This window comes from Microtus oregoni, unplaced genomic scaffold (assembly GCF_018167655.1).
Source record: "Microtus oregoni isolate MIOR12 unplaced genomic scaffold, Mior012 000056F_ref0000123, whole genome shotgun sequence".
In the NCBI taxonomy this organism is placed as follows: Eukaryota; Metazoa; Chordata; class Mammalia; order Rodentia; family Cricetidae; genus Microtus; species Microtus oregoni.
The window spans coordinates 9,178,293-9,204,556 of NW_024543832.1; the positions used below are offsets into that span (position 1 = coordinate 9,178,293).

At 46.8% G+C, this 26,264-nt stretch overlaps 1 protein-coding gene across 2 annotated transcripts; it reads left to right on the forward strand.

Annotated features, from left to right (window-relative positions):
• The first annotated feature begins 2,922 nt into the window (after positions 1 to 2,922).
• On the forward strand, positions 2,923 to 25,852 carry Ttc5 (tetratricopeptide repeat domain 5). Of its 2 annotated transcripts, XM_041638966.1 has the most exons (10): positions 2,923 to 3,022; positions 8,463 to 8,595; positions 12,130 to 12,341; positions 12,561 to 12,711; positions 14,578 to 14,669; positions 16,445 to 16,501; positions 18,072 to 18,218; positions 18,312 to 18,526; positions 23,318 to 23,462; positions 25,347 to 25,852. In XM_041638966.1, exons 1-10 carry the CDS (start codon positions 2,957 to 2,959, stop codon positions 25,464 to 25,466), a joined length of 1,338 nt encoding a protein of 445 aa, XP_041494900.1. In that variant the 5' UTR covers positions 2,923 to 2,956; the 3' UTR covers positions 25,467 to 25,852. The 2 variants fall into 2 exon arrangements, with proteins under 2 accessions (XP_041494900.1, XP_041494901.1); XM_041638967.1 differs by lacking the exons at positions 2,923 to 3,022; positions 8,463 to 8,595; positions 14,578 to 14,669 and having other exon boundaries at positions 12,298 to 12,341.
• The last annotated feature ends 412 nt before the right edge of the window (positions 25,853 to 26,264 follow it).

Below are 26,264 nucleotides of genomic sequence, written 5' to 3' on the forward strand. Positions count from 1 at the left end.
GAACAGAAACTGGTGTGGACTTTCACAAGATGCTCAGTAAATTCCTGATCAGGAGACTTGGTGAAAACAATCTTTTTCCAGAGGTCAGGTCTTGGAGATGGCACCAAAGGTGGCCTTGGCAAAGTTGTCCAGGGTGGCTGTGCAGCCCCTGGCTGATGTGTAGTAGTCGTCAGTCAGCCAGTGCCTCTGGGGACAGGGCTGAGACACCAGCACAGCCACAGCAACCTGTCCCCTCGCATGGAACAGTGTGGGGCTTGCCACTCGTGTTCCCCAGCAGCCTGCCCACTCGCATGGAACAGCGGGGGCTTGCCACTCGCGTTCCCCAGCAGCCTGTCCACTCGCATGGAACAGCGTGGGACTTGCCACTCGCGTTCCCCAGCAGCCTGTCCACTCGCATGGAACAGCGGGGGCTTGCCACTCGCGTTCCCCAGCAGCCTGTCCACTCGCATGGAACAGCGTGGGGCTTGCCACTCGCGTTCCCCAGCAGCCTGTCCACTCGCATGGAACAGCGGGGGCTTGCCACTCGCGTTCCCCAGCAGCCTGTCCACTTGCATGGAACAGCGTGGGGCTTGCCACTCGAGTTCCCCAGCAGCCTGTCCACTCGCATGGAACAGCGGGGGCTTGCCACTCGCGTTCCCCAGCAGCCTGTCCACTCGCATGGAACAGCGTGGGGCTTGCCACTCGTGTTCCCCCAGCAGCCTGTCCACTCGCATGGAACAGCGGGGGCTTGCCACTCGCGTTCCCCAGCAGCCTGTCCACTCGCATGGAACAGCGTGGGACTTGCCACTCGCGTTCCCCAGCAGCCTGTCCACTCGCATGGAACACCGTGGGGCTTGCCACTCGCGTTCCCCAGCAGCCTGTCCACTCGCATGGAACAGCGTGGGGCTTGCCACTCGCGTTCCCCAGCAGCCTGTCCACTCGCATGGAACAGCGTGGGGCTTGCCACTCTTGCTCCCCCAGCAGCCTGTCCACTCGCATGGAACAGTGTGGGGCTTGCCACTCGTGTTCCCCAGCAGCCTTTCTGCACAGGGACTATGGAAAGATGAAGATGATGCCTCTCAGATGGCAGTGCCTACCTCCTTGGGGCACTTAATACCAGGACCAAGAGTAAAAATCCATATTTTATAGCTAATGAAATATATTTTACAGATTATAGTATAAAATAGGAATTTTTTTCCTATGATGTTTTCAATTTTGCTGGAAAAGGGTATGAGGTAATAGGTATCTTGAGCATTTTGGAATACAAGTAGGGTATAATTGAAAATTAAAAATGTAAACTTTCAGGAATATTGTTTCTTTAAAATTGTTCAAGAGTTTAATTTGCATGGTAGGCTTTTTATTTTTATGATGTATTTCTTATTTTCTGTGCATTGGTGTTCTGTCTGCATGTATGTCTATGTGAGGTGTCAGATACCTTAGAACTGGAGTTACAGATAGGTGTGAGGAGCAATTTGAATGCTGGGAATTGAACCAGGGTCCTCTAGAAGAACAGCCAGTGAGTGCTCTTAACCACTGAGCCATTTCTACCATCCCTTAGTAGGCTTTTTTTTTTTTTCCTTTAAAAGGTTGGAAAAAAGGAGAGGGAGATTATCCCTTCTTTGTTTCTGCTGCTTAGCCTCTTTGGAGGCAATTACTGTTGGAAGTGTCTAATACCTCTTTGCAGAGATTGTCTTTTAGCAAATGATTAAAAAGTTCGAGACCAGCCTGGTCTACAGAACTAGTTCCAGGACAGGCTCCAAAGCCACAGAGAAACCCTGTCTCGAAAAACCAAAAAAAAAAAAAAAAAAAAAAAAAAAATTTTTTTCATTGCAGCGGGATGTGGTGATGCATGTCTGTAATCCCAGTACTTAGAAGGCAGAGACGGGGGTTTCCATGAGTTTGAGGCCACCCTGGTCTACATAGACTACTAGACCAGCTGAGCCTATATAGGTAGATCTTGTCTTAAAAATTAAAATAAATGTCAGGTATAGTAATGAATGGCTACAGTCCCAACACTTGGGAAATAGAGGCTGGAAGATCAGGAATTCAAGGTCATTTTTGGCTACAGAGCAAGTTCCAGGCCAGTTTGAGATACCTGAGACCCTGTCTCAAAAAGGCAGATGATTTAAAATATTTATTTTTGAATAAACATTTTATAATAAAATTTTAACAAAAAATGGAAAATACAGTGAAAAGAGTTTTCTTGGCCCACCCGTTTCTCTCGTCAGACTGTATCTTATGTTCCCTTTAGGAAATAATGAATATGAGAACATTATGGTGGCCTGCCATCCCAAATGTAGTAGAATTATTAGGATAATGCATTAAACATGCTAAAAATTACACGTGCAGAAATCTTCAAAGTTGGGTAATATTTAGACAAGTTAGCCTTGTAGTACCTTCCCTTCCAAAATACCACCCAAAATGTGTGCTTTCACAACCGATCTCGGTTTTCAAGAGCGATAGAAGCAAGGGCAAGAATACACGAAACAAAAATTTGATTATAATTAATCTAAGAACATTTTGATTTCGGAATTTGGCAAGGAAGTTCATGAAACAAAGTGATTACAAAGTCAGTATGTGCTTGTTATCCCAGCTGGGAGGCTGAGGCCAATGAATCGGGCTGTCCAAGCCAGCCTGGACCACATAACCACAATGAGGGCAGTCTGATGCGTGTGGTGAGATCCGGCTTCAGACAGACAAGACAGACGGACGGACGGACGGACGGACGGACAGACAAAAAAAAAACACCACCACCAAACAATAACGACAACAATAACAACCACTACCAACAACAAACAACAAAAATGAAGCAAAACAAAACGTCTAGGACGTCTTGGAGCAGCACAATTTTGGGTTAAGTTGGCAGCAGCCTCGTCTCCGGGGGCAGGTGGGCCTCCACAGCCCTAGATGTCGCTGTTGGTTTCATCGCGAGAATGGCTGGGTCTCTGTGGTTATAAAGTTGGGGGAGGAGAAGCCGATGGTGGCTGGAATGATGGCTGATGAAGAGGAGGAAGAGAAGAAGCACGTCTTGCAGAAACTGCAGGTGAGGCTGTGAGTTAAAACTTTCCTGGTTGCTCTGGAAGGGGGAGCGCCGCGGTCAGAGCAGGCGGCGGTGAGCAGGGCTCCCCGTGGGCTGCTCGCTGGGAGCCGGAGGAAGTCCGCCCACTCGGGATTCCTCGGTCACAAGTCGCGTGTAAATGGAGTGGCGGGTCGCCTGACGGTTAACGGAGTTGTTTTGGTCTCCACAGCGGCCATTTCTTTAGCATCTTTCTGCTGTGGACTTGGCAGCACTCGGTGATGCACTGCCGAGCGGACGCCCTGGTGTTAGCTTTAGGATTTACTCTGTTAATCTACTAACCCCACCCCCTCCCCAGGTGGCTGTTATAGAAAAGCTGAAAGGACTTTTCGTCGAGTTTCTGTCTTTACTTTTGTTTTAATGATCAGCATTTTCCTTAAATCTTAGAAACTCAGTTTGTGCTCTAAGACATCCTGAAATTTAAACTATAACTATCCTTAAATACTTTTTTTTTTTTAACATTTTTATGGTTTATTTAACTTTATTTTTTTTTATGTGCATTGGTGTGAAGTGTCAGATCCCCTGGAACTGATCTTCAGACAGTTGTGAGCTGCCATGTGGGTGCTGGGAATTGAACCCAGGTCCTCTGGAAGAGCAGTCTGTGCTCTTAACCACTGAGCCATCTCTCCAGCCCCTCCTTAAATACTTTTAACAGTTTGTTTGTTCCTTAAATACTTTTAACAGTTTGTTTGTTCCTTTTATTGAGACAGGGTCTTTCTTATTTTGTAACTCTAGTTCTTCTGGAACTGGCTTTGTAGGCCAGGCTGCCGTGAGCCACCATGCTGGGCTATTTCTAACAACTTTTAAAGCATTGATCAGGTGTCTGTGTTTCTTGGGTGTGTTAAAATAACACTCAGCATGGACTTGATTGACCTTATTCCTTAGTGTGATTGGCAGAAATCAGATTTTTTCTCCCCGAGACAGGTTTCTCTGGGTATCCTGGGCAGTCCTGGAATTCACTATAGACAAGGCTAGCCTAGAATTGCCCGAGATCTGCCTGCCTCTGCATCTGCTTCCTGAGTGCTGGGATTAAAGGTGTGCACCACCAATGCCTGGCTAGAAACCAGATTCTTGATCCTATCCTCAGAGAGACTTTAGACACACTAAGTACATTTGGTGGTACAGAAAAACAAAACAAAACACAAAGTGTTATGCCAAATAGTGTTTCTTGAGGCTGTTTGGAGTGGCTATGAATCACTTCCTCTTTTCACATGTTACTTGCATGTAAAAACGTATTTATATTGCTGTTGCCATCACAGAAAGCTACTCAGTCCCGAAAAACCAAATCAACTAAAAAATAGACAGTGAGACCTCATTCTGAATTTGCAGCCATGCTCATTGCTTGACAGTTGGTTGTGACTTTTGCTTAGAACTCTGTTAAAAAAAAAATTCCAAAACTTGTATTCCAGAGACCATTTGACCATTTTTACTCTAGGACTTGTTGAAAATTCTGGCTTTATATATGTGTTCAGATCAGTCTCTGCAGGACTTGTGTTTCCTGGGTTTAAAAGCACTGTAGAAAGAAGGTGTCACTTGAATTACACACAGCAGATATGGATTCGTTAGTACCACGGTGCTATGTTAATTAGTTTAATCGCCCTATTTGATGAGAGCCTGTTGTGATCCAGCCCTGTTCTAATGCTTACACCCTTCCCTTGTGGAACCCACAGTGGTGATGCCAGGAGGAATGAATGAATAGGTCATATAATTTAAAATGCTAGGCACCTTGAAGGGAACTAGGAGTGACTAATTGTGGGGGAGGGGGGAGCGCTGCTGTGGTTTAGGTAGGGTGCTGGTTCATTCTTTTTTGTCAATCAGACGTGAGCTGGATCACCTGGGAAGGGGGAGCCTCAGTTGAGGAAACCTCTCATTTGGCCTGTAGGCAAGGCTGTGGGGGTTCATGATTGAAGTGGGAGGGACCAGCCCCCTGTGGGCAGTGCCTGCTTCAGGTGACTGGTCCTGCACTGGGTCTGGAAAGCAGCTCACCTCCAGGGTCTCTCCTTCAGTTCCTGCCTCCAGGGTCTCTCCTTCAGTTCCTGCCTCCAGGGTCTCTCCTTCAGTTCCTGCCTCCAGGGTCTCTCCTTCAGTTCCTGCCTCCAGGGCCCAGCCTTGATTTGCTGCTGCGGCTTCCCCTGAAGGGTCATGATAATTTACAAGCTTTCCTTTCCTCCCCAAGTTGGTTTTAGTCTTTCCTTTTTTTTTTTCTTTTTATCATACAAACGGAAAGCAAATGGGACAGATAATTCGGGAAAGTCTTTCTGAGAACTTGGAGGGTAAGCTCCTATCCCGTGATGCTGAGGAAAAGAGTCACTGAGGAGACTGAGGAAAGGATCCAGATGCAGGGTAGCGAAGGCTTCAGGGGCTGGAGGACAGTCCGTGGCCTGAGGAGCCGGCGGCAAGGAGAGTGAGAGGTGGAGTCTGGTGCTGTCTCGAGGTACTGGAGGAGAGATTTTATTGTCTGCAGTGGTGAATTCCTCACGAGTTTTGGGGGAGTAGAAGCATACTGACCAGCTGAGAAGTTCTTGCAGTAGTTGGTCCCTTAAGGAAGCTGGTTTAGTCTAGACTGATAATAAAGCCAGGAGGGTGACCTCAGGGTGATAGCTGACATAATTAAATGGGATTGGGCTGTATGTTGGACTGTGTGGGCCTTCTGCTATTTGCCTTCAGGAAAGAATAGTGAAACAGTTTTCTGGCATGACAGGAGGACTTAGACACGTTTAACGTTTACTCAACGAGAAAATGCAAGAAGGACGCCCCAAATAAACAAAATCTCCACAAACTCTCCAAGGTCATCAAGTTCAAGTTGGTTGTGATGGGAAGCAAGGCCATGCATCTTCATATATCAGCCTGTGAAAAAATAATGGATAATCGGTATTGTTAAACAAGTGCAGTTTTATTTGGGGAGTGTTTTGTTTTTCGTTTCTTTCGTGTGAGTGCGTGAGTGCGTGCGTGCGTGCGTGCATGCGTGCGTGCGTGCGTGCGTGTGTGTGTGTGTGTGTGTGTGCGTGTGTGTGTGTGTGTGTATGTGTTTCTGGGGATGAGACCCAGAGAGCCTTATGTGTGCTATCTATAGCCACGAGTAAACAGTGCTTAAAAATATATTTTATTGGAACCCCCCCCCCCCCTTAGTGTTTTATTGCTGTGAAGAAGACACCATCACCACTGCAACTCTTATAAAGGAGAGCACTTAATTGGGGCTGGCTTACAGTTTCAGAGGTTTAGTTCTTTATCATCCTCGCAGGGAGCATGGGCACTCAGGCAGACATGGTGCTGGAGGAGTAGCTGAGATTGCTGCATCTTGAAACCTAAGAGCCCACCCCCAAAGACACACTTCCCCCAACAAGGCCACACCTCCTAATCCTTTCACATGGTGACCAGGCTTTCCAGTCTGAGCCTGTGGTGGCCATTCCTTTTGAAACCACACTCTCCCAGCTTTGTTTTTTGAAACTGTAGCCCTGTCTGTATTGGAGTGCACCTCCATGACTGAGATTTAAAACAATTAAAAAAAATTTTTTTTATGGGGCCTGGAGAATTGGCTCAATGGTTAAGAGGACTTACTGTTTTTGGAAAGGACCCAGGTTCAATTCCTAGCACCCGCATGGAGGCTCCCACCTCCTTAGGCACCAGACACAACTGTGATCCATATACATGCCTGCATGCACCTGTGGTCCACATACATGCCTGCACGCACCTGTGATCCACATACATGCCTGCACGCACCTGTGGTCCACATACATGCGTGCACGCACCTGTGATCCACATACATGCCTGCACACACCTGTGGTCCACATACACGCGTGCACGCACCTGTGATCCACGTGCACGCCTGCACGCACCTGTGATCCACGTACACGCCTGCACGCACCTGTGGTCCACGTGCACGCCTGCACGCACCTGTGGTCCACGTGCACGCCTGCACGCACCTGTGGTCCACGTACACGCCTGCACCTGTGGTCCACGTACACGCCTGCACCTGTGGTCCACATGCATGCCTGCACGCACCTGTGGTCCACATACATGCCTGCACGCACCTGTGGTCCACATACATGCCTGCAGGGCAAACGCTGTAGAGAGACGGCCCCTAGTTTGTTCCCAGCTGCTCAGAACCGGAATAATCACACATAAACTATATTAATTAAATCACTGCTTGGCCCATTAGTTCTAGCTTCTTATTGGCTAACACTTATATCTTAATTCAATCCATTTCTAGTAATCTGTGTATTGCCACGTGGCCATGGCTTAACGGGTAAAGTTCTTTCTGGCTCTGGCGGGGCTAACATGGCTTCTCTCTGTCTCTGCCTTACTTTTCCCAGCTTTCAGTTTAGTTTTCCCTGCCTAGCTAGGTTCTGCCCTGCTATAAGTCCAAAGCAGTTCTTTATTTATTAATGGTAATCACAGCACATAGAGGGAAATCCAACATCAAAACACTCATATCCAGAAATTATAATATAAATTTAAAAAAATTATGTATTGGGATGCATGCCAGGACATGATGGAGGAAGGTCATTGGCTAATAAAGGAACTGCCCTGGCCCATTTTATTGGTTAGGACATAGGTAGGTGGAGTAAACAGAACAGAATGCTGGGAGGAAGAGGAAGTGAGCTCAGAGACTCCACAGCTCTGCTCTCCTCCTGGGAGCAGACGCCTGAGAGAGAGGCCATGCTCCCGGCTCCTGGGCAGACACACGCCATGAAGCAAGCCACCAGGTTAGACATGCTGAACCTTTCCCGGTAAGACCGGTGCTCACCGATTATTAGAGATGGGTTGATCGGGATAACAGAATTAGCCAGTAAGGGCTAGGGCTAAAGGGCCAAGCAGTGTTTAAAAGAATACAGTGTCCGTGTAATTATTTCGGGGCATAAGCTAGCCGAGCAGGCGGCCGGGGTGCTGGGAACGCAGCCCCGCCGCCGCTCTTATTACTACAAGGACACATGTGTAGAGGTCAGAGGACAGCTTGCAGAAGCTGGCTGTCTCCCTTTACCATGTGGGTTCTGGGAGCTGAGCTCAAGTCGTCAGACTTGGCAGCAGACACTTGCCTTTACTCACGAGGCCTTCTCTCCTACTCAGAAGCCCAGCTTTAATGCTAAATTGCAAAGTTTTGGGGACCAGAATAAGCTAGAATGACGTTGGTTTTGGTTTATTTCAGGTCTCCAGGTATCTCTCCCTTCTGGGATGTGAGTTGTGAGATCGGTACACATGTAGTGCTGAGGGACCAGTGTGGGACAGTTTGTGACCATGAGATCCTGCAGTCCTGGCCCTTCCTCCTGATCTGTAGCGTTCGATAGGACTGGGGACCTTCTTGTTGTGCTGTGCCTCATGTGAGATAAGAGGCTAGGCCAGAGGCTGTGCAGTTGATGTAAAATCTTTCTTTTTAACGATTCTGTTTTGTCTTTTTTCTGTTTTCCAGGAACTGGTGGATAGACTCTACTCATTTCGAGACAGCTATTTTGAGACACACAGTGTTGAGGATGCAGGACGGAAGCAGCAGGATGTGCAGGATGAGATGGAGAAGACCCTGCAGCAGATGGAGGAAGTACTGGGTATGAGTGCCAGGGAGCATCCAGCCCCCTGCCCTTCACAGTGTGGTGTCCTGTGTGGGGCTGTAGTTTAGACCAGAGTGCTGCCATGTTCCTGTGTGGGATAGTGCTCTTCCACTGCAAAGGTTTGATTATAGCAAATGGCATAAAAGAATATACCTTTTGTAATAATCTTAATATGCTTACCTGATTCTGCCTCTATTTTTTTTTTCTTTTTTCTTTGAGACAAGGTCTTACTATGTTGCCCTGGCTGTCTTAGAATTTGAATTTAGACCAGGCTGACCTTGAAATCACTTTTAAGTCTACTGCCTCTGCCTCCCAGGGCTGGGATTACAGGTGTGTGCCACCACACCTGGATGCTCAGGTGTTCTTGAAGATTCTGACTTCTGATTGGCTGAAGTCTAACCCTTCCCATGGCACGCAGTCCCTGCTGCCTGTTTCCTAAACTCAGCTCTGAAGTTTTGTTTCCTGAGGACTTTTTTTCCTTTTCTCCTGAGACAGGGTTTCTCTGTGTAACAGCTTTGGCTGTCCTGGAACTCACTCTGTACACTAGGCTGGCCTTGGACTCACAGAGATCTGCTTGCCTCTGCCTCTCAACTGCTGGGATTATAGGCGCCCACCACCCGGCTTGCCGAGGACTTTTAATTACTGCTTCTATTTATCTAGGAAATTCCCTCGCTCTGTTTAAATTGCTATTCTGATATTCATTTAACTTTAGTAGGTCGTATAAATCAAGAAATTCATCCATTTCCTTTTGCTTTTCCAGTTTGATGGAATATAGAGTTTTAAAGTATGTCCTTATGATTATCTGGATTTCCTTGGTGTCTGTTGTGACGTCCACTTTTCTTTTTTCTTTTTTTTCTTTTATATTTTGTTTTTTCAAGACAGGGTTTCTCTGTAACATTGGAGCTTGCTCTGGAACTAGCTTTTGTAGCCAGCTGGTCTCGAACTCACAGAGATCCACCTGCCTCTGCCTCCCAGGTGTTGGGATTAAAGGTATGCGCCACCACCGCCCAGCTGTATTGTCCACTTTTTATCTATAATTTTATTAATTTGGATCTTCTCTTTCTGTCTTTTAGTTAATTTGGCTAATGGTTAATCAGTCTTACTGATTTTTTTTCAAGGAACCAACTATTATTTTCATTGATTCTTTGTAATTTATTTATTTATGTTTTTGTTTCTGTTTTGTTTATTTCAGTCCTGAGTTTGATTATTTTTTGCTATCTGCTCTTTTTGGGTGTTATTTCTTCTTTTTGTTCTAGAGCTTTCAGGTTTGTTGTTCTAACCTGAAATCTTTCTAACTGTTTTTTATAGGCATTTAGTACTATAGCACGCCTCTTAGAACTGCCTTCATTGTGTCCCACAAGCTTGAGTACACTTGTTTTCATGTTCATTCAGCTCTTTAAGACTTTGATTCCCTCTTCATTCTCTCTGGACCCACTTTCACTAAGTAGTGAATTTGTTCGGTGTCTGTGAGTTTGCATACTTTCTGTTGTTTATTCAGCATTAGTCCGTGGTGGTCAGATAGGGTGCAGGGTGTTATTTCAGTTTTCTTACATACATTGAGATTTGCTTTGTGTCCGATTATGTGGTCAGTTTTGGAGACAGTTCCATGAGGTGCTGAGAAGAAGGTATATTCTTTAATGTTTGGGTGGAGTGTTCTGTAATTATCTGCTAGGTCCATTTGATTTATGACATTATTTAACTCCAGAATTTCTTTATTTATTTTTTTGTCTAGATGGCCTGTCTCTTGAAAAGAGTAGGGTATTGAATTTACCCGCTATCACTGTGTGCAGGTCACTATGTAATTTTAGCTGTGATAGTGTTCTTTTATGGCCCTTATGTTTGGTGCTTATGTGTTTAGGATTGCAATGTCTTCCTGGTGGATTTTTCCTCTGATGAGTGTGTAGTGTCCCTCTCCATCTGGTCTGATTAGTCTGGTTTGAAGTCTATTTTGTCAGACACTAAAATGGTTATACCTGCTTGCTTTTGGGATCCATTTACTTGGAATATCATTTTCCCATCCTTTTTTCCTGAGTGATGTCTTCTTTGATGGTAAGGTGTGCTTCTGCGATGCAGGAGAAGGATGGAGCCTGTTTTCTAGTCCAGTCTGTTAGTTTTTGTCTTTTTAGTAGGGAATTGGTATGAGAGTCATCAATGAGCAATGCTTTTTGTTTCCTGTATTTTGTTGTTATGGTGTGGGTTTTCCTCTTTTGATTTGCTGTTCTGAAATTATTTATTCCTTTTAATTTTTGGGGTATAGTTAGAACACTCTACAGAGTAATGTTTTTTCTTTTAGTGCCTCAGTAGAACTGGGATGGTAGATAGATATGGCTTAGATTTGATTTTAATGTGGAATGTTTTTCTTTCTTGTATTGTGATTGATAGTTTTAAGGATAGTAGTCTGGATGGGCATCTCTGGTCTTTTAGAGTTTGTAGAATATCCTCCCAGGTCCTTCTGGATTTTTGGAGACTCCATTTAGAAGTCAGGCTTTATTCTAGTGGGCCTGCCTTTGTATATTACTTTGTCCTTTTTCCTTGTGGTTTTGATATTTTTTTTTATTCTGTATATTTAATGCTTTGATAATTATGTGTTTTAGTTAGGGTTTCTGTTGCTGTGAAGAGACAACATGACCATGGCTACTGTATAAAGGAAACCATTTTGATTGTGGTGGCTCACTCACAGTTCAGAGGTTTAGTCCATTGTTGTTTTGGTGGGAAACAGGCAGATACAGACAGACATGGTGCTGGAGAAGGAGCTGAGAGTTCTAATATCTTGTTAGACAACAGGAAGTGGTCTGATTCACTGGGCGTGGCTTGAGCATATATGAGACCTCAAAGCCACTTCCACAGTGACACATTTCCTCCAACAAGGCTAGACCTATTCCAACAAAGCCACACCTCCTAATAGTGTCACTCCCTATGAGATTACAGGGGCCGATTATATTCAAGCCAGCATGTATGTGGTGTGGAGGATTTCTTCTCTGGTGCAGTTTATTTAGTCTTCTGTATGTTTCTTGTACTATGGTAGACACTTCCTTTAGTTAGGGGAAATTTTCTTGTATGGTTTTATTGAAAATATTTTCTGTGCCTTTGATCTAGGTTTCCTATTATTTGTAGATTTGGTCAGGGGGGAGCAAGCTAAGGGATAGGTCTGCACCAAGAGTCCCCAGGGAGTTGGAAGTTTGATAAGAGGAGGAGCTCCTGAAGAGTAAGAGGAAGAGTATCCCTGGAGAGAAGGGTGAAGTGGCTGGGTGAGCCCTGGGCCTGCACACAGAGGTGGAGTTGGGTGGGAGGAGGGGCACCTGCAGGGAGGGCAGAGATGGTACTGGAAGGTAGTGAAAATCTCCCACTGGGGGTCTTTCTAGGTATTGGTGGCTGACACAGAGGAATGGGAATGAGCTGGAAGGCAAGAGAATTCCCAGGAAGGAGCAAAGTTGGTCTGCATTAAGGCTAGGTGGTGTCTCCAGCCATGTATCTGTTAAGGAAAAACACTCCCTGGTTTTTCACCGCCTGATCTTTACCCCTTCTTCCTAGGTCCTGTCCAGGGTGAGGCCCAGGCTCTAATGCTGAAGGGAAAGGCCTTGAATGTGACTCCTGAGTACAGCCCTCAGGCTGAGGTGCTTCTGTCAAAGGCTGTGAAGCTGGAGCCTGAGCTGGTGGAAGCCTGGAACCAGCTGGGTGAGGTGCACTGGAAGAAAGGGGATGTCGCCGCTGCCCACACCTGCTTCTCAGGAGCTCTCACCCACGTGAGCTGCCAGTTCCCCATACAGTTGGGAAGTAGGGGATTCTTTTGGTTCTTTGAATTTCTCTCCAGGAAGAACAGCATATCGGAAATGAATCTGAGCTAGGAGAATAGAACCAGAAGGGAGGACGGATGGGGATCAGAGGAGAAAACTGAGGTCAGTGTGGACCTGGAAAGGGGAGGGAGAATCAGGGCAGTTGAGTGCGTGTCTCTCCATTTGCAGTGCAAGAACAAAGTCTCCCTGCAGAACTTGTCAATGGTGCTTCGGCAGCTGCAGACCGACTCCGGAGATGAGCATTCTCGTCATGTCATGGACAGCGTCCGGCAGGCCAAGTTGGCTGTGCAGATGGATGTTCTTGATGGCCGCTCCTGGTGTGAGTGTTAGGAAAAGACGTCCAGGCTTGTACAGTAGCGGTTCTGAGCCATGGCTGCGTACTAGAATGCAGCAGTGGTTCTGAGCCGTGGCTATGTACTAAAATCATTGGGAGGCCAGCTGTGAAGCCCTAAACTTGTTTCTTTTTTTTTTTATTTTTTTATTTATTTATTTTTTTAAAATATTTATTTATTTCTTATGTATACAATATTCTGTCTGTGTGTATGTCTGCAGGCCAGAAGAGGGCACCAGACCTCATTACAGATGGTTGTGAGCCACCATGTGGTTGCCGGGAATTGAACTCAGGACCTTTGGAAGAGCAGGCAATGCTCTTAACCACTGAGCCATCTCTCCAGCCCTTCTTTTTTTTTTTTTAAACTTTGTGTGTGTGCATGTGTGTGTGTGCACGTCCATGCACATGTGGAGACCAGAAGATGCTGTTGTATCCCTAGGTGGAGTCCCTGATGTTTGATGGATGCCTGGCTGGGATCTAACCTCTGGCCCTATGATTCTGCTGCTTGCACTCCTCACTGCCGAGGTGACCTGCAGCCCCTTGTTTTGATGAGCTGCTGTTGGAGCTCTTGGAGACTTACATTTCCCTTTAAGCAGTACAGGTGTCCTTGTTTACCTTCTGTTGCTGCAGAAAACGTGACCAAAAGCTACTTGGGGAGAAAAGGATTTATTTCAGCTTATCACTGTCCACTATAAAGGGAGGCCAGGCAGGAACTCGAGGCAGGAACCTGGAGACAGGAATTGAAGTAGGAAGGCTGCTTATTGGTTTGCTTTCCATTGTCACGGTTAAGCACCTACCTGTCCAGGTGTGGTGCTGCCCACAGTCGGTTGGCACACTTCCCACATCAATCATTAATCAAGAAAATGGCCCGTGGACATACCTGCAGTTCAATTGGATGGAGGCGTCTTATTGAAGATGAATTATTAAGAATCCCCCTCTTCTCAGATGACCCTAGCTTGTGTCAAGTGATTTCCTCCAAACCAAACAAACAAAAATCAACATAAGCACCACCCTTTCCCCCACTAAAACTAGCACACAGGGCTTTTGTAAAATCATTGGGAGTTCAAGTTTCAGTTTATCTCAGTGGAATTTGAACTAATCAATACAGTGTAATACCTTGTTTGGGTGAGAGATAAGGCTTTTCAGAAACAGACTTCTGAGTCTCTGTGCTCAGGAGGTAGAGGCAGGTGGATCTTTGCTAGTTTGAGGCCAGCCAGGGCCACATTGATGAGATCCTGACTTAGGGGGAAAATGACTGGTGACATGGCTTAGTGGTTAAGAGCACTGGTTGGTCTTTCAAAGGATCCAGGTTCAATTCCCAGCACCTGTTTTACAACTCACAACTATCTGTAAGTCCAGTTGCACAGGATCTGATGTCCTCTTCTGACCTCCACGTATTGCGTGGTGTACTGCATTGACATACACACAGGCAAAACTCACATGCACAGACAGTAAAAGTAAGTGAATGTTTTTAAAGAAAAGTTTGGAAGCCCAAAACCTTACAAGACCCTACCCCTCCCTGAGGATGTATAGTAGTTAATGGTTGTTGGCAGAAGGAGAGACATTTTCTTCTGTGTTGTGACCACTGGTAAGGTTCCCATACCCCAGCAGGTTAAAATAAGCAGATTGAAGGAGAGGTGTTGATAGGGAAGAAGGGGGATCTATGGACGTGGACGTGGGACAGGAGAGGGATAATGAAGGATATATGTACAATTAAAACATATTCTATGTGTGTATGGATTATTAGATGCAATAATGTATGCTAACAAACACTTTAAACATGCAGACTCCCGAGAGCTGCTGGTTGCATCTTGGACTGGGCTCTGAGATGGTGCACTGCTGTTGCTCTTGCAGATATCCTGGGGAACGCATACCTTTCTCTTTATTTCAATACTGGCCAGAACCCTAAGATCTCCCAGCAAGCCCTCAGTGCCTATGCTCAAGCAGTAAGTACTTGGGATCCCCAGGGTGGATGCAGAAGCAGCGACTGAATCAGGAGTAGTGCTGGCAGAGATGGTTCGCAGCTCACGTGTCTGCATGGGGACTTTAGATGTTAGGGATGGGGCCTTGAGTTTCCTCGGTTTCTTACAGGCACCCGTAGTGGAAGCATGGAGCCTGTTCTGGCATGCTCATCTCTTCTTAGTAGGGCAAAAAGCTTAGTAGAATAATGCTTGCGTAATGTTTTTTTTTTTTTTTAAAGATTTATTTATTTATTATGTATACAACATTCTGCCAGAGGAGGGCACCAGATCTCATTACAGATGGTTGTGAGCCACCATGTGGTTGTTGGGAATTGAACTCAGGACCTCTGGAGGAGCAACCAGTGCTCTTAACCACTGAGCCATCTCTCCAGCCCTGCTTGCGTAATGTTAAAGGGAAGGGAAGCTCTGAAGATTAGGTAGTGGCTCCGGGTCTCCCGAGGTTAGGCTTCATGTTCGCAGGGAGCCACACAGTGCAGCTCACACATGCTCTGTGTTCTAAACTGTGCTTATGCTGAGGACACTCTCTTGGGGGTTGGCTCCCTGAGGCTTAGAGTGCCCTCTCTTCCCTGTTAGAAGGCTCACTCTTACTTTCAGAATGCTGTTTATGTAGCCTTCCTATTCATCCCATCCTTTGCGTTCAGGTTCTTTACACAGTGGCTGTTGACCTTCCTCAGCTCTCTGCCCCTTTTGGAGAGAAAGAAAGCAGCTATTGTGAGTTCAGACCAGTGATGCAGAGACTGCCCAGAGGTTTACCCCAAACTGTGCATTTATTATTTTATAAACTGGGTCTCAATGTGAAACCCTGACTGGCCTCAAACTTGAGATCCCCTGTCTCTGCCTTGTGGGGGCCGGTGTTATAGACATCCGGCCTTCTACACTAATTATAAAGTTTTGTGAATGTTTACATTTTTAAGAACATGCCTTCAAAATTCTGTGTTTGTCCTCTGCTGTATCGTTTTTGTTTAGTTTTTCTAGTTAGGGGTTCTCTGTGTAGCCCTGGCTGTCCTGGAACTCTCTCTGTAGATCAGGGTGGCCTCAGACTCACAGAGATCCACCTGCTGTTGCCTCCCGAGAGCTAAGAATAAAGGTGTGTGCCTCCACTGCCCGGCACATAGTTGTTTTTGATTCTTAACTTCGTCTTCTGCATTTAAAACATCTTTGAAGCAGCTGTTTGAATGGTCTTAGTTTGTGTTGACTTGCTTATGCTGTGCCTAGGTAGTGAACATAGTTAGAAACATCAGCACTGTGGTTTCCCCTGCGTTTCTCTACGGGTTAGAGCTGAGTCCTTCCTTCAGAGCCAGTTTCTTATTTTGTTTTCACATCTTCCTTCAGAGTCAGAAGTGACTTACTGTGTCCCTGAAGGAGCTGGACAGCACCATGACTGCCTTATAAGTCATGCCTTAGCCTTTCCTCATTTGTACCTGTGTCACGACTTAATTCTGAAAACTCAGAATTCGTTCATATTTTTATCTTTTATCTATTTTTGTAATATTGTGTGGGTTAGTATGACCATATTTTAAAGTTGTACACAGTCAGTCAGCTTTGTATCTCTGAGGCTTCAAGAGGGATTGGTGCTCCATACGCTTAGTTACCGATGAGCTGAGCGGCAACATGGGTGCAGATAGCATTTCGGCTCGGAAGAACCTCAGGTCTCTTCTGAGATGAAGTCTGCAACGTGTTGAGCTCAGGCATCCTGAAAATTGAGTCAGGATGTCATTGATCTTTTTATCCCGTTGCAGGAGAAGGTTGACAGGAAAGCATCTAGCAATCCCGACCTTCATCTCAACAGGGCGACGGTAAGACCTGGGGGTGGGGCTCATCAAATACAAAGGACACACAGGGCCCGCAGAGATGGCCGGGAGGCTCTGACAGAGGACCTGGTTTGGTGCCTAGCCTTGTGCGGCTCTAATTCAGTTCTAGGGAACCCGAGCATACCCATGGCACACACACACACACAAAGGCAAAACACTTATAAAATAAAATGTCTTCAAAAAAGACAGCCGAGCCTTAGCTTCTGAGGTAACTGGCTGAGTTACACAGGGACAAAGCTGGGCACAAGCCATAAGAGGAAAGCCCAATTCTGCTTAGGAAGAGCTAGCTGAGTCCGACCTCAGTTTGACCTCAGTGTGACCCCAGAAGTCACTTGAGGGAAGGAAGGGACTGAGGCAGATGGGGAGGTGGCTTAGGAGAGTTCCGGTTTTAAGTATGAATAGAATGACATGACCCAGCATGCTCCACAGCTTCAGAGCTTGTGAGTTGTGTCCTGGAAACGAGTTTGTCTTTGCACTGTCTTCACCTTGGCCCAGAAGAACGGGGCCCAGTATAGGACAGGAACATGACTGAGAGTGTACAGTTGTCCACTGATGGGAACATGACTGAGGGGATACAGTTGTCCTCTGACAGGAACATGACTGAGGGGATACAGTTGTCCTCTGACGGAGACATGACTGAGGGGTACAGTTGTCCACTGATGGGAACATGACTGAGGGGATACAGTTGTCCTCTGACAGGAACATGACTGAGGGGTACAGTTGTCCTCTGACGGAGACATGACTGAGGGGTACAGTTGTCCTCTGACGGGAACATGACTGAGGGGTACAGTTGTCCACTGATGGGAACATGACTGAGGGGTACAGTTGTCCTCTGACAGAAACATGACTGAGGGGATACAGTTGTCCACTGACGGGAACATGACTGAGGGGTACAGTTGTCCTCTGACAGGAACATGACTGAGGGGATACAGTTGTCCACTGATGGGAACATGACTGAGGGGTACAGTTGTCCACTGATGGGAACATGACTGAGGGGTACAGTTGTCCACTGATGGGAACATGACTGAGGGGTACAGTTGTCCTCTGACGGAGACATGACTGAGGGGTACAGTTGTCCACTGATGGGAACATGACTGAGGGGTACAGTTGTCCTCTGACGGAGACATGACTGAGGGGTACAGTTGTCCTCTGACGGAGACATGACTGAGGGGTACAGTTGTCCTCTGACGGGAACATGACTGAGGGGTACAGTTGTCCTCTGACGGAGACATGACTGAGGGGTACAGTTGTCCTCTGACAGGAACATGACTGAGGGGATACAGTTGTCCACTGATGGGAACATGACTGAGGGGTACAGTTGTCCTCTGACAGGAACATGACCGAGGGGTACAGTTGTCCTCTGACGGAGACATGACTGAGGGTACACTGACAGGAACATGACTGAGGGGTACAGTTGTCCTCTGACGGAGACATGACTGAGGGGTACAGTTGTCCTCTGACAGGAACATGACTGAGAGTATACAGTTGTTCACTGTAGTGTTTCTTCCATGTAGGTTGTTTGTTTATCCTGATAATCTGGGTTACTTTCCTACAGTTACATAAATATGAAGAGAGTTACGGGGAGGCCCTAGAGGGTTTCTCCCAGGCGGCTGCACTGGACCCTGCATGGCCAGAGCCGCGGCAACGAGAGCAACAACTCATGGAATTCCTCACTAGGCTAACCAGCCTCCTGGAGAGCAAGGTGAGCTTCCAGTCACCTACAAAAGGAGTACGTTTAGGTGGTAATGGGTCAGTATACCAGCTTCCAGCTGGTCTATTTCCCTTTCTATTGCAGGGAAAGACAAAACCCAAAAAGCTCCAGAGCATGCTGGGAAGCTTGCGTCCAGCCCATCTGGGCCCTTGTGGTGATAGGCGATATCAGTCAGCCACTGGGCAGAAGGTGACCTTGGAGTGCAAGCCCCTGAGCTCGCTGCAGCCCGGGGTGAACAGCGGTGCTGTGGTCCTGGGGAAGGTGGTGTTCAGCCTGACCGCAGAGGAGAAAGTCCCCTTGTGAGTTTCATTTCCTTCCCCATTAACTAATTGTTCTCACTTCCTGGCTGGTAAAGACATTATACACATCATCAGCTTTCACTACTGCTCCATGTGCAGGCCTGTCTAGGAGATACCAAGCGATCTCTTTTATTATTATTGTTATTTGACAGTAGTACAGTTCTGTTATATTTATTTATCTTATGTATGTGTGTGGCAGTGCACGTGTGCCTGTCTTCATGTGGCATTCAGAGAAGGACCGTTTCTTCCAGCGTGTGGGTCCCATCAGATGTGGCCACCAGGCCTGGGAGCAGGAGATTTAACCCAATGAGCTGTTTTGCTGGCCTCCAGCAGTCTCATGGTAGAGGCATTTGTGGGTTCTGCCACTGCCTGTTGTTTTCCCCTGAGTTCGCTGCTTTGTCAGTTCCTAAATTCATACCTGAAACTCACAGGTCATTTTAAAATAATGTGCATGAGTGTTTGTGTGCACTTCTGTGTGCTGTGTGTGTTTGTTTGCGTGTCTGTGTGCTGTGTGTGAGTGTGCACATCTGTGTGCTGTGTGTGAGTGTGTGCACATCTGTGTGCTGTGTGTGTGTGTGCACGTCTGTGTGCTGTGTGTGTGTGCACGTCTGTGTGCTGTGTGTGTGTGCACGTCTGTGTGCTGTGTGTGTGTGCACGTCTGTGTGCTGTGTGTGAGTGTGTGCATGTCTGTGTGCTGTGTGTGTGTGCACGTCTGTGTGCTGTGTGTGAGTGTGCACGTCTGTGTGCTGTGTGTGAAGTTCAGAAGGCTTCAGATTCTCTGGAACTGGAGTTATGGATGGTTGTGAGCAACCATGTGGATCCTGGGAACTGAACCTGGGTCCTCTGCAAGATCAACAAGCTCTCTTGCTCCGTGAGTCATCTCTCCAACCCCCTTGGCATGTTGTTTTTAAAGTACGATGGAGAAACTTTAAAATTCTTCATCTTTGAGTGTTCAGAATCACAGAGTTGAAGAAAGACAAATTTAGATTCTGTTTCTAGATAGTTCTAGGAAGTGAGCTTTGAGTTAGAGTAGGGGCCTGGTTGGGATCTTTTGCTTTCAGGGTCTCTCTCTTTCTCCTCTCCTCTTCCTTTCTTTCTCTATCTGTATTTATATCTTTATATCTATAAACACACAGCTTGTTTCCTGGCTTATTGCCACTTTGTTTTGTGTGGCAGAGCAAGACCAACTCTGTAGTCTCCTATCTGTAGTTCAAGAATTGTCTTTTCAGGCAGGGAACTTTTTGAGCAGAGGGTTTGTATTTATTGTTTATTTATTTGGGTTTTGGCATAAGTGTTTAGGGAGTGAGGAAAAAAATATAAAGGACACAACCCAGCAAAGAAGAGAGTTAGACTATTTACTTAGAAAGAATTTAAAGGCATTTATAACTCATATTATGTGCAAGTGTGTGCGTGCACAGGCCATGGAGCATGTGTGGGTGTGCACAGGCCGTGGAGCCTGTGTGGGCATGCACAGGCCGTGGAGCTTGTGTGGGCGTGCACAGGCCGAGGAGCTTGTGTGGGTGTGCACAGGCCGTGGAGCTTGTGTGGGGAGCACGTGTGGGTGTGCACAGGCCGAGGAGTTTGTGTGGGGAGCACGTGTGGGTGTGCACAGGCCGTGGAGCACGTGTGGGTGTGCACAGGCCGTAGAGCTTGTGTGGGTGTGCACAGGCCGTGGAGCTTGTGTGGGGAGCACGTGTGGGTGTGCACAGGCCGTGGAGCACGTGTGCGTGTGCACAGGCCAAGGAGCTCGTGTGGGCGTGCACATGCCGAGGAGCACGTGTGGGCGTGCACAGGCCGTGGAGCACGTGTGGGCGTGCACAGGCCGTGGAGCACGTGTGGGCGTGCACAGGCCGAGGAGCACGTGTGGGCGTGCACAGGCCGTGGAGCACGTGTGGGCGTGCACAGGCCGTGGAGCACGTGTGGGCGTGCACAGGCCGAGGAGCACGTGTGGGCGTGCACAGGCCGAGGAGCATGTGTGGGCGTGCACAGGCCGAGGAGCATGTGTGGGCGTGCACAGGCCGAGGAGCATGTGTGGGCGTGCACAGGCCGAGGAGCATGTGTGGGCGTGCACAGGCCGAGGAGCATGTGTTTTTCTCTCCCACCGTGTGCATCCTGGGGGTTGAACTCGGATTGGCAGCGCAGTGGCAGGTGCTTTACTCACTGAACCATCTTCCCAACCCAGGAAAATGTTAGATCCTGAAAACTCAGGATTTGGTGAGTACTGTGCTTGCTTGATTCTTCACACACTTCTTGGTCCCTGGTTGAGTTCCTTTTTTCTACTGCAGTAGTTTGCTTATTTGGGCTAGCCTCAGCCCTGCAGTGATAACTCCCTATCCCCACCCCCGTCTTTGCCTCCCAGGTGCTGGACCACAGGCCTGTAATCTATGAAGTGGACTACTGCTGTGCCCACGCTCCCGCTATGTGGCTCTGTAGCATCCTCAGTTACCGCCCTCCCTTTGGAGGCAGGTTTCTCTGTGCCAGTCGTGGCTGTCCTGGAGCCCTCACGAGGGCCACCTGCCTCTGCCTCTAAGTGTCGCATGTGCACCAGCATGCTGGGCCTCGTTTCTCTTTTAAATCTGCCCTGTTTTATAACTTATTATTATGTGTACATGTGATCATGCGTGCATTTATGCCATGGCATGCATGTGAAGGTCAGAGGACGACTTTGGAGTTGGTACTTGTGGGACAGATTTTATTTTTTCTAGCAAGACACAACATTTATGTCTATTTACACCAGAAAGGGAGCACAGGACAGACCAAAATAGCGATCGCTCCAATGTCCAGTTTCATGAACCAATGAGTTTCTGTTCTATTGCACTCAGAAACAGGAGCATGGGTGAGGGATTGCTTACAGGAGCAGACGTGACCACCCCGACGTGGGCGGCGCTGCCTGTGCAGCAGCAGCATTCAGAGGAAACGCCCGTTCTGAGTGTGCTTGGTCCACCCCGCACTGTTCACTCCCTTTACAGTAACGGCAGTGGCCCTCAGACGCTTCTGCCTTTCATAGAAGTCTCCTGCACATGTGACACGTTGAGGCTAGGGAGCCTTCCCTTCCCTCTTGGAGGACGTGTTTCAGCTAGGAGGGATGCAGCAATTGGGAGGAACACGCCAGTTCTCTGCCCTGCACGTGTTCTGCAGAGCCATCCTGCCGACGTTCCGGCATGTGTGTGCTCAGTGCTCTCAGAGGTCAGAAGAGGGCATCAGCTCTGGAGTTAGAGTTTCTGATTGCTGTGAGCTACCTTGTGGGTGCTGGGAACTGAACCCAGGTCATCTGCAAAAGCAAGTGTTCTTAATGGCTGAGGTATATCTCCAGCTCCCCCCTCCCTCCTCCCTTCCTCTTCCCTCCCCTTCCCTTCCCTCCTCTCCCCTCCTCTCCCTTCCTTTCTTCATTTTTAAAGACAGGCTCTTACCATGTGTCTTTGGCTGGCCTGGAACTCACAGGGATCCTCCTGTATCTGTCTCCTGAGTCCCAAGATCAAAGGTGCATGCTCCCAGCCCTGGCATTCTTAGACAGGCTCTGTCACTGAATCTGCTGTTCATGTGCAGAACAAGACCAGCAGGCCACCTAGGCCCTGGGACCCTCCTCTCTTCCACTCCCCAGCGGTAGGACCACAGCCTTTTTACATAAATGGCTAAGGGCCTGAATTCAGGTCTTTATGCTCGTGTGGTCAGCTCTGTGTCAGCTGGGCTGTCTTCCCAGTTTCCCTGCCTTGTTGTGCGTATGTCTCTTTGTGTGTAAGTTTCTTTATATATATGTGGTGTGTGTTTGTGTGCGCGCGCGTGTGCCTGTGTGCGTGTGTGCACATGCATGTGTGTGTAGGGTGTTGAGGTTGGTGTTAAATGTCTTCCTCAGTTGCCCTCCACCTTCTTCACTGGGACAGGTTTCTCGGTTGAACCCTGAACTGACTGTTGTAGCTAGTCTAGATGTTTGATCAGCCTGTTCCTTGGCTAGAGTTACAGGTGGGCAGTGTAGACCTCACGATCCTGTGATTCTGAGGCTCTGAATTCTAGTCTTCATGCTGAATCACCGAACCACCCAGTCTTTTTAGACAGAGTCTAACTGACCTTCAGGATCCTGCCTCCCACTCACCAGTCACTTGTGCTACCACACTGAGTTTAGCTTTCCTGTTTTAACCAGCTGGTTTTCCGTTTTTCTCCCCATATTTTCTTATTTTCCCGTTTGAAATGTGGTTTTACTACATAGTCCAGGTTGGTTGTAAATTCTATATATTTCAAGCTGGCCTTTCTTAGCTGAGCTTTCTGCATTCCGGAATTGTAGGGGTGTCCCAGCAGTCAAGCATCAAGCCTCCTCCCACCCAGCTACTAACCAACACAAGCGGTGGTGTTTATCTGACTCCTGTTAGATTACTTATGGGTCATTTATGACTGGATTAGGATCTTACTGCTAACAGTGCTTGATATGTAGTAGTTAATCAAAGTTTGTGGAATCAACCTACATTGATAGTGACTGCAGAGGGTTTGGTTAAGTAGATGTTAGTTAAATTGATAGACCAGGAAGAATGGTCCAGTTCATTATTAGCGTTTATTGAATGACCTCAGTGCATACGTGTCCTGAGTTCTCAGTAGAGTGACGTGATTATTGAGCCTTGTTATTGTTTCCTAAAGGCATGAAACCCAAGATAAATGAGGATTCAAATGTATGTAGTGGATAATAGGACTGGTAGATTTCTAAGTAATTTTGCTCTATTTTAAAACCACTGTTTCTATTCTTTCCTGCCCACAAACTTTTAATGTTTTTCTCTCCCTCTCTACCCCACATCAACCTGGAAGCACATTTGGCCTGGTGGACTCAGACGGGCCTTGCTATGCGGTGATGGTGTATAATGTGGTGCAGAGCTGGGGCGTGCTCATTGGGGACTCCGTCGCCATTCCGGAGCCCAACCTGCGGCATCACCAAATTCAGCACAAGGGAAAGGTGAGTGATGTCCAGGAGTCTGTGTAACTCACAGGCCCTGGAACTCTCTTTAAAACAGAAGTAGAAGCCCTGTCTCCAACCCCCCCCCCCAAAAAAAAAACCATTAGAAGTAAAAGTAATGCATGTGTATAGTGTGTATATCTTATCTACACATGTGTGATATGTATGTTATTTACATGTATAAGATATATGCTTTACATGTATATATTATTTACACATATGTGTGCTTTCACGTGTATTATTTACGCACATGTATCCTTGCATGTGTAATATGTATTTGTACTTATACATAAATATGTATATATAAACATGTACATCTATTTACATATATAAATATGCAAATAGATCACACACAGATATTTACTGTATTTACTGTAAAGGAAACTACTCATATGCCAAAAGGAATTAAAGAATGGGCTGAAATATCTCCTGGATATTCTAGTGATAACTAGTGAACACATCTCAGTTTTTTTTTGAGACAGGATCTCTCTACATAGCCCTGGCTTCCTAGAACTCACTGTATAGACTAAACTGAACTCACAGAGGTTCTGCCTCTGTGTGCGCCACCACGCCTGGCATATATATATTCATATATTACTGTATTTTAATGTGGATGGATGGTTTGCCTGCATGTATGTATTGCATCATGCATGTGCTTGGTACCCTTGGAGGCCCTGGAACTGGAGCTGTAGACAGCTGTGAGCTGCCTGATGTTGGTTCCTCTGGAAGAGCAGTGCGAGCTTTAACTGTACCCTTGGAGGCCCTGGAACTGGAGCTGTAGACAGCTGTGAGCTGCCTGATGTTGGTTCCTCTGGAAGAGCAGTGCGAGCTTTAACTGTACCCTTGGAGGCCCTGGAACTGGAGCTGTAGACAGCTGTGAGCTGCCTGATGTTGGCTCCTCTGGAAGAGCAGTGCGAGCTTTAACTGTACCCTTGGAGGCCCTGGAACTGGAGCTGTAGACAGCTGTGAGCTGCCTGATGTTGGCTCCTCTGGAAGAGCAGTGCGAGCTTTAACTGCTGCCCATCTCCAGCCCTGTAATTTTCTTCTGAACACTGAAACACAGTTTCAAACTGGTTGGAAGATAATAGCACCAAAAATGTATCCATTTGATTTTTACATGCATTTTACTATAAGTTTATCGATTATGTTTGCATATGAATCGCTTTTAATACCCCCTATACTTGCCCATATTCTTGTTGGGACTTTGTAAAAAAAAATAATACTTGTGAGAATTTTACTGTTTCTTAAAAGAGCCTGTTCCACAATGTCAATCAAGCGTTTCCTGAGGAGGCGTCTTCAGTAGGCCACACAGCTCAGCATCCTTCTGAGCTGGTACCTTTCCTGTTATTAGGACAAGGCTTAAATTCTTTTACATAGCTGGGTGGTGGTGGCATACACCTTTAATCTCAGCACTAGGTGAGCAGAGGCAGGTGGATCTCTGTGAGTTCAAGGCCAGCCTGGTCTACAGAACAAGTTCCAGGACAGGCTCCAAAGCTACAGAGAAACGCTGTCTCAAAAAACAAAATTCCTTTACATTGTTCGTTCCTCATTAACATAAAAGAAGTATTCTTAATTTGTATTTGGCAGGTTAATTTGGGGCTTTACAGACTAGCAAATTCCCGTGGTTCTGGCTGGCTACTATCTCTGTCTAGAAAGAGAAGGGCAGATTCTCAGAGAGCTTATGGCTCCCTTTTCTCAGGCGGTGCAAACAGTTTACTCTTTTTGTCATATTCCTGTAATCACATTATTGATGCTCTGTCGGTCTCAGGCTGTCTCCTTTGCTGATTCAGTTTTCTCCAGTGTAAGACAGAGATAAGGGGCACACGTGCGGGGGGCGGGGTAGACGGCTTAGGCTGCTTTGCTGACCTGGTCTGTCTTTTCTAGAACTACTCCTTCTCCAGTGTTCGCGTGGAAACGCCCCTCCTGCTGGTGGTGAATGGAAAGCCACAGAACTCCAGCAGCCAAGCCACTGCCACCGTGGCTTCGAGGCCACAGTGTGAATGACCTGGTGGAGGGAGTGTTGTGAACGGAGACTTCTCTTTCTTCTCCCTCTTCAGAGCCATTACCACCATATTTATTCCCCTGCCTCTTCAGCTGTGCTGACTACAGGAAGAACGAGCACTGATGGACCCGTTAGGGGAGACTTTTCCCCAAGTCCTGAGATGTTTTGACAGTTCCCAAGATCCCTGTTCTTCCCTCCTTTCTGAGTCTCATATGTATGTATATATCTTTACTATTTATTGCCAAGGGACTTAACTTTTTTATGGCTTGATTTTCGAGCTTTTTTTTTTTTTTTAAAATTTTTAGATTTAAGTTCTAATGGGTGTGGTGGGAGGCAGAGGAAGGTAGATCTCTGTGAGTTCAAGGCCAGCCTGATCCTGCATAGGGAGTTCCAGGCTAGCTAGGACTACATTGGTGAGACCCTGTCTCAAAAAGTTCTTTCTCTTCCTTAGGGCTGGAACAAAATTAAAATTGTTTGGGAAAAAAATTTACATTATAGTTTGTCTCCTTATTTTCTCCTTTTATAAGGGTTCTAAGGGTTCTTGGTTTTAAGATCTCTAAAGTCTGTTGGAGTAACACTGCTGTTTTTGGGTGTTAATACAGAATAGTTTATCTGGAATTACAGGCCGTTGAGAGGTGGGGACTGAACTCAGATCCTTTATGTGAATCTTAACTGCTGAACCAACTACCCAGGCTTAAAATGTTTATTTCTTACTTTGTGTGTGTGCTGTTTGACATACGTGCAGCTGGACATGCAGCTGTATGTGTGACACATGATGAGTGAAGAAGAAGAAGCCAGAG